Raw genomic sequence first — 13,656 nt, forward strand, 5'->3', positions numbered from 1 at the left:
AGGAGGGTCTACTCTTCACTTCAGGAAAAGGCCATGCCCCTCTCCTTGTCCCTTCTGACATTCAGGTCTGGACAGACAGGGAAGCCTCTCCATCATCTTTTTTCCTGCTTTTATTCCCCTGTTTTTCTTGTGTTTTCTAAATATTGGAAGAGAACTAATACGACTAAGCATCTACTTTGTGTCACATACATGATATCATTCTTACAAAACACTCCATTTTACAAATAAGGAAACTGGCTCCGAGAAGCTTAAAAAAACAGTTTCTGAATCTTTTTTTATGGACTTGGAAAGGTTTAGCTTATTGTTTATATTATAGTGTAGTATTAAGCTACTATGTTCTTTCTTGTCCTCAAATGTATTCTAATCTGTGAGAGATTTTCAAATTATGGAGAGTGGATGCATGTGTTGACTGTCCTCAGAGTGCATTGTGGAACCCGTGGCTGTCCCTACTGTGCTTAGGCATCTTTTCACTGTCCATCTTCCAGGCCTGTTACCCGAAGAGGCCAAAGCATCAGGTCCTGAGAATGGACACGCTGCCACATCAGAGAGAGGAGAGGGCCCCTTCTAAATGACACACTTAAAACTAAAGAAATGCATCTGTTATCTTTTTGAAAGACAGTCTGCTTGATGGCTTCAGAGTATTTTGAAATAAATCAAAATAGAGTTAAAGTTAGAAGTGTAAATGTGTTTTAGTGCCAAGGAGGATTGCTCTTAAGCACTCAGCTCACTTACCTTCTACCATTCTGAAACAGTTTTCAGCAGTTGGGAAAAAAACATAGTCTTAAGAAATTCAGTAAGACCTGTTGGTTCATTGTACCCAGTGAGCCTTTCCTGTCCCGTGGTGCCTATGTAGTTTGAGGTAATGGGTGGAGATAACTTCAGGCATTTGCTTCTTTCAACTGTGGAGCCCTTTTGCTGCTGAGTATAGAATTCCAGAGACACATGGGTATGGAACTTGAGCTATAAGGCTTTTAGTAATAGTCGCAGATCAAATGCTTAACTAGATTGTATGCAAGTCAGTATAAATCCCAAGTCAGAGTTTTAAAATAATAACTTACTGAGCCATGATTTGTATATCTCATATGCTATATTCCTTAAATCACATGTTGATGGCTAATCAGCAGAACCCAAAGATGCAAATTAGATGATACAATATTTACAGAGAAAATACATGTGTAGCTTGCAAAGTAATGATCCTGGATCCTCAGGGTTGCAATTCTACCAAAAAAAAAAAGATACCAGTTACAATCTGAACTCTCAACATTGTATCCAAGAAAGGAATGAATATAACAATAGAGAGAGTTTCAGGACAGAACTTCTTGGTTAAAGGAGTGTAGACCTTCAAGAGACATGTTTGAAAAAGAATCAGAAGAAATACTAGGTAAGACAAATTCACTATTCCTAGTCTTCAAATAATATTCTAGAAGTTAAATTATTAAATCCTTATTTTGTCCGGGTGGAAGAATTTTTTAGGGCAGAAATTCTATCTTGTTCACTGTTGATTTCTTAGCACCTAGCAGAGAAGTGTTTAGTCATAGTAGGAGCTCAGCAAATCTTTATTGAACAAATAAATGAATGAATGAATGTGGTAGGGAGAACTGAGCAAAAGTGAGAGTGTGTTTATGAGAATTTCTCCCATTTGTAAAAGTAGAGTTACTGATTTTTCATCTAATTGTTTTCTTTCAGCAGACCAACAAAATAAAGTGTATCACAGATACCCACTGGTTTTTATGCTGGGAAAACAGAGCCACTTTCTGTTGGATGTAGGCTGCTACATGTTTTGATTCGAGTAGCAATATGGGAGGGTTAAGGTCGACTTTGTAGGATAATCTGGTGCCTGTTTTTGATAGATATCATGAAAATAGACACTTATTTTCAAGATGCTCAAACAGATGATTAGGCAAAAGCTCCAGCAAACCTTGAAACAACAAAAAGGAAAGGTTTTCCCACTCTCACTTCCCATTACTGTACCATCCTGCACAGCTTTCAGCAACCCCACACCCTCCTCCTGGTCTCACCCTTTTCCCAGGTCTCAGCTTGCCCTAGGAGCTACAGTGTGTGTCAGTCTAGCAAAGATATGGTTCTTGAGAAATCCACTCCGCACCCATGCTCCCGAGCCTCTCGCAGGGGAAGGACGTAATGTGATCTGCAGCAGACGGAGCTGGCCCAGGGAAACAAGTGGTTGGCATGGAATAGAATCCTGGTGCCCTCCTGCTGAAAGGGCCCTCCAACTCTCTGCCCACCCTCCCTCCACTGGCTGGACAGTAGAAAGATGTGTCAAAAAACAAATTCCTGGCTGAATGCAGAGAGGATTATATGAATGAGAGATGAGTTCATGCCTCCAGAAGCCTCTGCCATCCCACTTGAATAGAAAGCTAACTTTGAAGCTACTCTGTTCTCCATGGCATGATTTCGTACAGACTCAGCTTCAGAATATGGTTGCCATCTGCTGCCAGCACACAAGACTAAGGAAGTATTGGGGAGGGTAGGAGGGGGCCAGGCAGGAAGAAGAGAGACACTCAAAGTGGGCTAATGATCTCCTTTGTGTTCGAGTCTAGGTTTCAGAACATCAGTCCCGTCCTTCAAGAACAAAACGTCAGTATGTCTTAGACCACACTAGGCGCCAGCACATCAGATAAGACCTGCGCTGTGTGGTGCTCGGTTGCTGAGCCTTGAAAAGTGCTCAAAGTGAAATTAAAGGAGCAGACTGAGAAGACTGAAAGGAGAAAGGCTTAGGGTAGAACACAATCAGGAGGGCTCTGCAGATACGTGTTAGGGTTACAGTAGTCCAGAAATGAATCTACTAATTAAAGGCCAGAAAATGCTACAGAGAACAGAAATCAAAGGATATTAGAAGAAATGAGACATTTCTTATACTTTGAATACATGGTGATCCTTTAGTAGAAACTCAGGGTGAAAGTGACCTGGCTGTTGTGTCCTGTTGTGGATTTAAACAGTTGATTAAGAGTTACAGATGGTTGTACTAGAGGCATGGCTGGGTGGTCTTTTAAAAACAGAAAAGGCTGTTAAGCAAAGCCAAGTAAGACCAGAGCACATCTTTGCAAGGCAGTGACTAGCTCGTGGATCTTCGTAGTTTCCCTGATATTATCTGTATAAATAATTGGTTATGGCACAGAGTCATATTGCTAATTTATATACTGAAATGACATGCCAGAGAATAATTATTAATCAGGGGTATAGTGAAAAAAATTTTACCGTTAACTTTGTTTTTGAGAAAGTTCAGCTAGTTGAAAGCAAGTACTCTTATAGTCAGTAGTAGATTTGAATCTCTAATTTGAGAATTTGCAAGGGGGGAGATAGAAATCCTTTTGGCCATATAAGGAAATAATCTCATCAGCGACGTGTGTAATATAAGCATTGACAATCTTAAGCATGCAAAAATCACTTTAGGGAGTACGAAGTGATAGCCCAGCAGTATGTCACACCCAGTGACTTGGTGTGGCCAAAACAGTTTATTCGTTGCTGCGTGAGCTCTGGCCTTGACTCCTGTCTGCCATCAGGAACAAGTCACACAACTGTGACTCAGCTACAATTAAGATATTAGTAATGCCCTTAATCTATCTTGTATACTGTTCCTCTTCTTAGGAACCCTATTCTATTTTATTTGTCCTACAACATCCTTGTGAAGCACAAGTATCTTTCTTTTACACGTGGGATAACTAGTTCACCAAGGAATAACTTAATTCTTTGTCTCTAAATATGAAATGATTGATAACCATTATATGGCACAGCTCATATTACTATTTTTCACATTATTTCAGGTTTCCCAAGCAAAGGGCATATTTTATCTTTCTCATTATTATTTTTAATTGGTTTTCAGAAAACTTGAGATAAAAACAGAATTTAACAAATATCCCGTGGAGATATTTGGTGTTGTCTTTCCTTTCAAGAATAAATTAAGACCTTCTCCACTCCTCTCTCCTGACTCTCTCGGCAGATAGTCAAAATCCCATGCCAATTTTCAAATGAATAAGGGTTCATTCTCTTAGCTGGATCACAGTCCCCCTATTAAGGAAGCCCAGCCTTGTAAATTCATGGCTGGAATCTGCAGAAGTTACTTTTGATTATAAACTTTAACAGTTTGACCTGAAGGTTTTTAAACAGTATTAATATGTGACCTGGTTATGAGTTCAGCAATAAATTTCTACCTGGTACGTGAAAGGCCAAAGAGAAAACTAGTGTCTTTTATTCTCTCTGGTGACCCACACTAAATGTTGCATATTTACTTTGTAAATGAGGACACCCAGTGGCCACCAAGTGAAAATATTCTAAACAATCCCTGACACTGTTTATGCAAATATAAATACCCATTGTCAAAGCTGATTGATAGATCATCTCTGTAACATCTGTTACCAAGCAGTTGAGCTTCCCTAAGTTAAGCAAGAGTGGTGGGAGTTCAGTCAGATCACTTTGGTACCCCATCACAGATTGGCCATCTCTTCTCATTTTGAGTTGCAAAGTGTGGCTCAGCTTTGAGTTCCACTGCATCTTCACATGACTTGAGGCCCCAGTGAGCTGCCTCTTGGGGGGAATGGAACCAAAGAGATGTGGACGGTATGACATGTGTCAAAAATCACAAATGAAGGAGCACAGATTGTGGGAATGCAGTGAACACAAAAAACCCACTTGCCTTAGAGCCTGAATTCATACTGAACACTGAACTTCCCCAATGAAAAGGGGTGCTGTGATAAAGGACAGGGGGAAGAACATTGCCCACAACTGCAGGGGTGAAAATACCCCTGGGCCTAGAGCCTGTAGACACAGCTCAGAGAAAAGGCGCATCCTCAGGACCCATAAGTTGTCATCAGCATGTCTGGGATATGCAGGGGAGAAATGAACAAACCCTTAGATGAGACCTACTCAGTGGAAAGAAGTGTGATCAGCAGTGTGAGGATTCAATGATCTGTGGTGAAGCTGTAGTTATTACAAGGCAAGGTACCAGCCTCCAGGAAGCTGAGAACCTTCTTATAGAGATAATATGTGCTTAGTCGCTCAGTGGTATCTGACTCTTTATGACCCCATGGACTGTAGCCCAGCAGGCTCCTCTATCCATGGGGATTCTCCAGGCAAGAATACTGGAGTGGGTTGCCATACCCTCCTCCAGGGGATTTCCCCAAGCCAGGGATCAAACCCAGGTCTCCCAGATTGCAGGTGGATTTTTTACCATCTGAGCCACCAGGGGAGCCCAAGAAAACTAGAGTGGGTAGCCAATCCCTTCTCCAGCGGAACTTCCTGACCTAGAAATCAAACCAGGGTCTCCTGAATTGCTGGCAGATTCTTTACCAGCTGAGCTATCAGGGAAACCCTCTTATAGAGAGAAGGCAGGCACAAATGAAGAAAAATGAAGACAGAATAATCAATGACATACTGTTAAGGACTATTAGAAAGTTCTGATCTATCCTACAACTTTGAGGTACAAGAAATGTTTCCTTACTTTTCTATAGAAAATTAAACCAAGGTCCCTATCAGTAAGGTTCGCAAAAAATCTAGGCAAGTTTCAGGGCTTCCTTCCCCTCTCTAGACTTGTGCAAGACTCATGAAATCTAGGGAGTGGTCAGATTCTTAGTCTATAATGGTCTTCATCATCAGTATTCCTTGTCTACCTAATGAAGTTGCCAATTTGACTGGTCCATCTGACTGCCCAGTACTGCTGCAGTAGTGGTCCTTACTAGTGAGTGTGGATCCAGCCCAAAATCATCATTGTCCATCCCAAGTGAGTGCCTTTTTATTTTCAGCCTCCAAAAGTGCGCCAAGCAGTCAACCCAGCTGGAGTCGTGTACCTCAGACTTTGGCATCTTCCTCATTTGAAGGGAAGTTTGGGCTCAGAAGCCACAACCACCAAGGGAGCCCAGAAATGTGGGCAAGGCTTGGTCTTTCTTAATTGCCTTATTATTATGAAAGTTTTATAGTTCCATTAAAAAATAGAAATTAATGTTTCAGTTTCTTACCTCACCATCAGTGGGAACTAGGAAAAGAAAGAACTCAGGATGGAGTTCAGTAATCAAAGAAGGCTCTACAGTTAAGAAAGGACTTTGAATCGGGTTCTCAAATGGTACCTAAGATTTGGTAAGTAGAGAAAGCATGATAATCTTAGGACTCAGGACAAATTTAGCAGCAGAAGAGAATTAAAAATGAATGCACTACATCAAGATGTTTGCAAATGCAGGAGACCTGGGTTCAGTCCCTGAGTTGGGACGATCCCCTGGAGAAGGGAATGGCAACCTACTCCAGTATTCTTGCCTGGAGAGTCCCATGGACAGAGGAGCCTGGCGGGCTACATACAGTCTACAGGGTCATAAAGAGTTGGACTCTACTGAGCAACTAACACACAGCTTCTTGGATTAATGCAGAGATTTTATCTGGGGAAAAATGAGAAAATTAGATCAAATCAAATCAGTGAAATAAGTCGAGATAATTAAAATGTTACCTATAGCAATAGAAGACTCTTAAACAGCTTAGTATCTTTTATCCTATAATAGGTAAATAATATAATAAAATATTATATAAGAGATACAATCAAGAATATAATAAAAATAAGATAAAAATATAGTACCTTACTCCTAATTAGAATAATTGCAAATTATACCTTCTACTTCACTTGCTTACCAGTGCTTTCCAAGGTTTTAAGTTCTAACAACATTTATTTAGACTCTTCTTCATCTCAGCATGAGCCAAAAAGGAATTTACATCTTAGTTTTTCTTAAGGAAATCCTGTGCCTGCTTCTATAATGTATCACCCTAGGTGGGCTGTTGAGATGTAGTTTCTGGTACTTTCTTAAACTGGCCCATATCAAATCACCTCCATTCTGTCTTAATCAGTTATCCAGCAAAACAAATTTACCTTTTTCCTTGGCTTTTCCTTGTTACTTTGAGAAGCTGTATGCTGTATGTCAGTTGTGTCCAACTCTTTGCAACCCCATGGATTGTAGCCCACCAGGCTCCTCTGTCCATGGGATTCTCCAGGCAAGAATCCCACTGGAGTGGGTTGCCATTTCCTTCTCTAGGGGGTCTTCCTGACCCAGGGATTGAATCCGGGTCTTCTGCATGTAGAAGGCCTTCATTCCTCAGTAGAACAATCTATCATGGCTCTAGTCCACACTTTCCATATAGAAAAAGTTTATCCATCTCCTGCCAACAAACAGCTATGCTTAACTGGCTGTCACAATGAAAGTAGGTAATTTTTTTCTAGGGAGACACAAGCAAAGAGAACGTTTGAGCATGAATCTGAATGTCTGCTTCGAAAGCAGTCTCAGAACAGTGAGCAGCAGAGGAAGTTTTGTGAATTGAGGAGCTCTGTGATTATTTTAGTCAAAAAGCTTATGTAAAATAACACTATAGGGTTCTGTTTTCTCACTTATTGAAGTTCAGATAAAAGTTTTCCCAAAGTCAAAAAATTAACTTCTTACCTAACTATACTTCATCACCAGTTGATGATATTTTCCAAAGGAGTGCCTCAACTCACTGCAGTTAAAATTTTGTTTTCCCTCTAAAAAATAAGTATATGATGATGAAGAGATCAAAAGGAGAATAGATTAGTAAGTAAAAAGATGCTGGTTTTTATATAAACACTTTTTAAGTGTACAGTTTCCTCCCAAGCACAAAAAGGACTTATTAACTATGCGTTTGAATATATAGACCCTTCTGTAAGGCCTATCCAAAGCCAAGTTCAAACCGCATACTTTCTGAATTTAAGTAGGTCCTTTTGTTCATTTTTTAATCCCACCCACAGATGCAGTATCTCTGTGTTTTTGTTCCTCAGATTTAGTGAACAAAGGAAAAGGTTACAATAGGGCAGCATCTAGATTTGTAAGGAAAGAGCTTTAGGGGGGGAGAAAAATCAAACCCCTAGAGGTGTCTCAAAAGGTTTACAATATAAGAGGATTTAAAGGCATCAACCTCAGATTTCATTGACTTTTTTCCTTAGTCCTAGCAGGTCCTCCCTCTTCAAGAAAAAGCCATTTCATTTCAGCTTTAGAATGAGGGCATAGGTGTCTTTCAGAACGTTGTCTAGAATTATAGCTATCCAATGCCTTTGTTCATAGAGTTAAAACTTAGCTTTCGCAACTTGTTCTGTAAGAGAGCAAGGTATTTGAACTTTCAGTCTTTTATTCCACTGGAATCAGATGCTCAAAGTATGTAAATTCATAAAGTATGTAGCTTGATAATACCCCAAAATGAAGTATTAGCTTAGGTTTATAATTGGTCCCATAAAGTTGATGTGCAATTATTTGTTGATTGTTTGATAATAAACTCATCTCATAACTAAAAGGATTTAAGTTGGCTTGAAAAAATATTCAATACGTTAATAAATAGGAAAATATATTTGTATATGGATATAAAAAGAAATCAGAATAGAAGTGAAATAAGGAGTTGAATGAGGGAGAGGGTAAATTTTACATAGAAGAGTGCATCATAGGTCCTACATAGTTGTTAAAGTGTGACCTAATTTTATTTTTACTCTTTCAAGTAAAAATTTAATGTTAATTCATCACAAAACTTTCATTTATTCATTTACGTACATAAATTTATTCATACAACTGTAATGCTGATACTGGTCCATTCATTGATTTTATAATTACATAAGTATATGAAATACGCATTTTAAAATAACTCTTTATTTTTTATACAGTTTTTATGGAGAAGGACTTGGTGACCCACTCCAGTATTCTTGTCTGGAAAATCCCATAGACAGAGGAGCCTGGCGAGCTACAGTCCATGAGGTCACAAAGAGTCAGACATGACTGAGCAACTAAACAGCAAACATACAATTTTTAAAGCTTACTTTCTATTTACAGTTATTACAGAATGTTAGCTATATTCCCCGCATTGTACAATACATCCTGGAGCCTATCTTACACCCAATAGTTTGTACCTCTCACTTCCCCACACCTATACCACCCCTACCCCATGGGTAGCCACTAGTTTGTTCTCTATATATGTGAGTCTGCTTCTTTTCTGTTATATTCACTAGTTTGTTGTATTTTTTATATTCCATATAAAAGTGATATCATACAGCACTTTGGAGAAGGAAATGGCAACCCACTCCAGTATTCTTGCCTGGAGAATTCCATGGACAGAGGAACCTGGTAGGCTATGGTCCATGGGATCTCAAAGAGTCAGACATGACTGAGCGACTATCACTCAGTCATTCATACAGTATTTATCCTTCTCTATCTGACTTATTTCATTTAGTATAATGCCCTCCAGGTCCATCTATGTTGCTGCAAATGGCAAAATATTGTTCTTTTTTATGGCTGAATAGTATTCCATTATATATATATGAAAGTGAAAGTGTTAGCTGCTCAGTCGTGTCCGCCTCTTTGTGACCCCATGGACTGTAGCCCACCAGGCTCCTCTGTCCATGGAATTCTCCAAGCAAGAATAGTGGAGTGGGCTGCCATTTCCTTCTCCAGGGGATCTTCCTGACCCAGGGATCAAACCCAGGTCTCCTGCATCCCAAGCAGATTCTTTACTGTTTGAACTACCTGGGAACCCTGGGTATATATATAGATATAGATATAGATATAGGTATAGATATATATAGATATATATATATATATATACGCTTATGCTTCTTAAGGACCTTTAAGTACTTAAGTTCTTTAAGTACTTAAAGAACTTAAGTACTTAAAATGTGCTCCAGAATGAGTGAATTAATGCATTACATGCATGAATTAATATATGAATGAAAATTCAAGTAATATAAAACATACCTAACCAAAATATTGAGATCATAAATAAAAAATCATTAGTAATTTTAATATCTCCATCTACATGAAATAATAAACAGTGACTATAAAATATCATACAGAGTGCTCCCAACTTTCATAGGTTGTATATTCCTGAAAATATGTTTGAAAGTCAAATTTCTGAAAATTGAAGAATTGATTTCAGTTTTAGGAGAAGAATTCTGTTACCAATGATAAAAAGAAAAAAAGATGAAATAGCTAATGGTTCCTGTAATCCAGGCTACGGAAATCTGGAAGACGGGGAAAACCCTCATTGGGAGATAGCTCAAAGCACCCCCTGCTCACCAGGAATGGGTAAGCGTATGAGGCATCTCCTTCTCAAATGCTGATGACCTTCCCACAGTTCACCTACAGAGGCAATGAGAGCAGGGATATGCTAGGTGTATGGAGCCAGGGAGCTTCCCAGGTGGCTCAGGGGTAAAGAACCTGCAAGAACCTGCTTGGCAGGCAGGAGACATGGGTTTGATCCCTGGTCAGGAAGATCCCCTGGAAGGAAATGGCAACCCACTCCAGTGTTCTTGCCTGGAAAATCCCATGGACAGAGGACCCTGGTGGGCTACAGTCCATGGGATAGCAAAAGAGACAGTTACAACTTAGTCACTAAACAACAACAAATGGAGCTAGGGTAGAAGAAAGAGGTCTTGCTCTCCCTACTGCTTCCCACTTGCATTAGTGATTTCCCCAGAGCCACCCTGTGAAGATGCCAGTGAGATAGAGAGGGGAGGGACATACAGGACCATCTGCTCTAGATGGTGGATCTGTGAGCAAGCAACCTCTAACCTCCTGTGGTGCAGAGACTCAGCAAGTGTCCACCCCAGGCAAAGAGGTAAAACAGACATGACTGAGGTCAGGCACCTAGCAGGACAACAGATGTAGATTTGGGGAGAAAGGGGCCTTAGTTGCCACATGCATCCCAGCTTTCTCCAGTAAGAACTGGATCCTTCCCAATGGGACCAGCTTGGTAAGGAGCACCAAAATGTGAAAGTTCAACAGGATCACTTATCACCTGATAATATGAAAGAGCAATGTCAGTGTGCTATTGAGCACAATCTGGGAAAGGGAGTGATAAGAGGCTGGGCTGTGGAGGCCTGGCCACCTGGCCCTATTTCATTTGCTGACCCACTTAGCACACATGAGCCTGGTGGCCCAGATTGAAAACTCGAGGGCTCTTTGGCCCTGACATTTGACTTCGGTCTGTCAACCAAAATTCATCTTGGTTTTAATTTGAGAGTTAGTGTTGCTTTCCCAGCCACAGAGTCTTCCAATTCCCATCTCTCTCTATAGCATCTCGCCCTTGCACTAGTCTCATTTTATATATCTGGACTGAGAAAGGGCTGGATTTCACACCTAATTAAAAGAGATTGTATTGCCTGCTGTTTCCTTTTCTTATTCCTTTTCCCTTGTGCACAGGCAGCTTTTTTATTCTCATGCTTAGTCCTATCCCTGGACACCCGCCGTTTCAGGGACAGGCAGGAGCTGGGTTCCTACAACATAGACAGCCAAGCCCTTCATCAGCTATTTCGCCACAAGCAGAATCCCCCCCGGTGCTCACTCCTGCCTCAGCCTCATCCATACTGTGCTCACTCGCAGAACACAATCACTTAGAGTACACGATCACATTCAGGAATAGAATTCCTTGCGTATTCCAGTGAATGCCATCACAGGCTGACTCTATATTTTTTACTCGAGTGGAAAGAAGATGGGTTACTATTTTAAAACACACAGAGAACTATTTTTGTCATTTTTTTTTTTTTTCATTTTACCCCATCAGTTCTATGTTCACACCACCATGGGGGATTTTCGGAGGGAAGGGGGGAGGAAGTGTATCGTGGCATCCCCAGATGCACAAAATCTTTGCAAAGTTGTATGGTTTTGTGGAGTCGAAGGTTGGTTTTTTTTTTTTTTTGAATAGCCCAAATGCCTATTCACTGCCAATCTAAGAAAGAATGGAGTTAGCATTTTCACACCATTCCTTCCTATACAGTCTCTGAAAAACCATCTAATCAAGATTTGTTTTCAATGGGGAACAAATCTTCTACAGTAGAGTATTTCAGATTTATTCCGTTGGAATCTATACATTAATGCCCACTGGATGAAAAGGACCTGTTTCACAAAAGCCTGGACATTGCCTTGCCGTGGCAGAAACTCTTTCCCACTGTATTAGTGTTGAAAATGAAAGAAAGCCTGGGAAAGGACTTGCTTCAGCATTGTGTGCTGGAAGGCCGAGGCATGCTTGAATGGACCGGCAGGGTCCCCCGTCGCATCTGTACACATATCAGCAAAAACTGATTCAGCCTTTCACGGCTGCTCACTGTGGTGCAGGACCAGTGCACTCAGAGATCTTTAAAAATTGTGTCTACAAAAATCCAACTAGGTTTGTCAGGTCAGGTTGTATATGTGAGCAGGTTCAAGTTTGTCTCTGTGGTTTTTAATGAAGTTGGCAACAGCATTACTGCAAAAATCATAAATCAGATTATTTAGCAGACAATTTTTTGTTATTATTGCTATAGATTTACCCGATTATTTAGACTTGAGTGGATCAGCCCAACAAGCAGTTTGAACTTTTTTTTCAAGTCTGTTGTGTTTGTTTGTGTCATGTATCTATGAATGTGTGTGATATAATGACAGCTCTTGTTGGTGACCATATCCATCTCTACAGCAAGCTTCATCATCACTTTCTGTGTCTTTATCTTTTCTTCTATGTTCTGAGAATTAGATGGCCCTCAGACTTTGGGTAAGCCAGATTTCATTTGTCAGTGATCCAGTACCATGTGATAAAAAGAACAAGGGGCATGGGATCTAATCCCACCTCAGCCACTTACTAGCTCTGGAAAACATCGGGCAAGTCATTTAGATACTTTGAAACCCTCAACTTCCTTTTACATCAGATAGTAATAATAGGACCTGTCCTGAAAATATATAGGATTGTTATTAGGAGTAAATGAGTTTATACCTGTGAAAGAGTTTGTACACTGTAAAATGCTACATGGTTATTAATTATTATGATAATTGTGATTGAGCTTCTTCCCAGAATTATCAGAAAGAAGACAATTCTTTGTCATATGTGACAACTCAAGTGATATAGCTGTGACTGCTGCTATGAGCAATTGTGAGTTTAAAGAGTATTTTTACCTGTGTGGAAAAATTTTTTTAATAAATCCATCCTACTCAGAGATGGTGATTTTATCAGAGATTTAGCCAATTTTAGTACTTACCATTTTACTTAAATGAAAGAGACCTTGGTGATAGTAAAATTGTATATAGAAACCTCTACATTTTAGTGCCATAACCCTCTTTTATCTCTTGCATTGTTCCATTTATAAGTTTTTAAAAATGTGCTTTATTAGATGACTAAGGCTATGAGACAGCACACTAATTTATGGATAGGTATAGAAGTACTGGAGGGTACACTGGACAGACCTTATTACACACCTTTACGACAGACCCGTGGACACCTAAGAACCAGGCGTCATTCAGGGGCAAAGCATGTGATACAGTGAAGCAGATAAGAGTGTGAACTCTAGACCCAGACTGCTAGGTTCAAATGCCAGCTCAACCGCTAACTACCTGTGTGGCCTTGAGTGGTTTCCTAGTTCCTCTGGCCTCATCTGAAATATGGGGATAATAATACTACCAACATCATAGGATTGTTGTGAGGACTCAATGAAATAATGTACATAAAGTAGTTAAAACTTGACTCTCTTAAAAAAAATTGCTCTTATTATTATCACAGTGCACAAGCATGAGGGACTCAGTAAGACATTAGAATATGATCTGCTGACTGATTTCCTAAATTTTCCTTTCTAGGTTTTTGGGGCCTTCCTCTGGTGCCATGTTTTGTATTAACAGTTATAGGGGATTCACCTTGATTCCTTAACCTGGCAAG

At 40.0% G+C, this 13,656-nt stretch overlaps 1 protein-coding gene across 47 annotated transcripts in view; it reads left to right on the top strand.

Moving 5' to 3' along the window:
- The window catches only part of ZBTB20 (zinc finger and BTB domain containing 20), an 825,041-nt gene that overhangs the window by 793,649 nt on the left and 17,736 nt on the right, over nt 1-13,656 (top strand). The window contains exon 1 of one of the 47 annotated variants that reach the window (XM_081572023.1): nt 1,320-1,381. The exons of the other annotated variants lie outside the window; for them this stretch is intronic. Within the exon in view, the coding sequence (XP_081428149.1) occupies nt 1,351-1,381 (31 nt within the window). The 5' untranslated portion in view covers nt 1,320-1,350. Of the gene's footprint in view, nt 1-1,319; nt 1,382-13,656 lie in introns of those variants that run through there. 47 annotated transcript variants of the gene reach the window in all.

Source organism: Giraffa tippelskirchi, chromosome 2 (genome assembly GCF_054371585.1).
Source record: "Giraffa tippelskirchi isolate mGirTip1 chromosome 2, T2T-mGirTip1v1.2.pri, whole genome shotgun sequence".
NCBI lineage: Eukaryota > Metazoa > Chordata > Mammalia > Artiodactyla > Giraffidae > Giraffa > Giraffa tippelskirchi.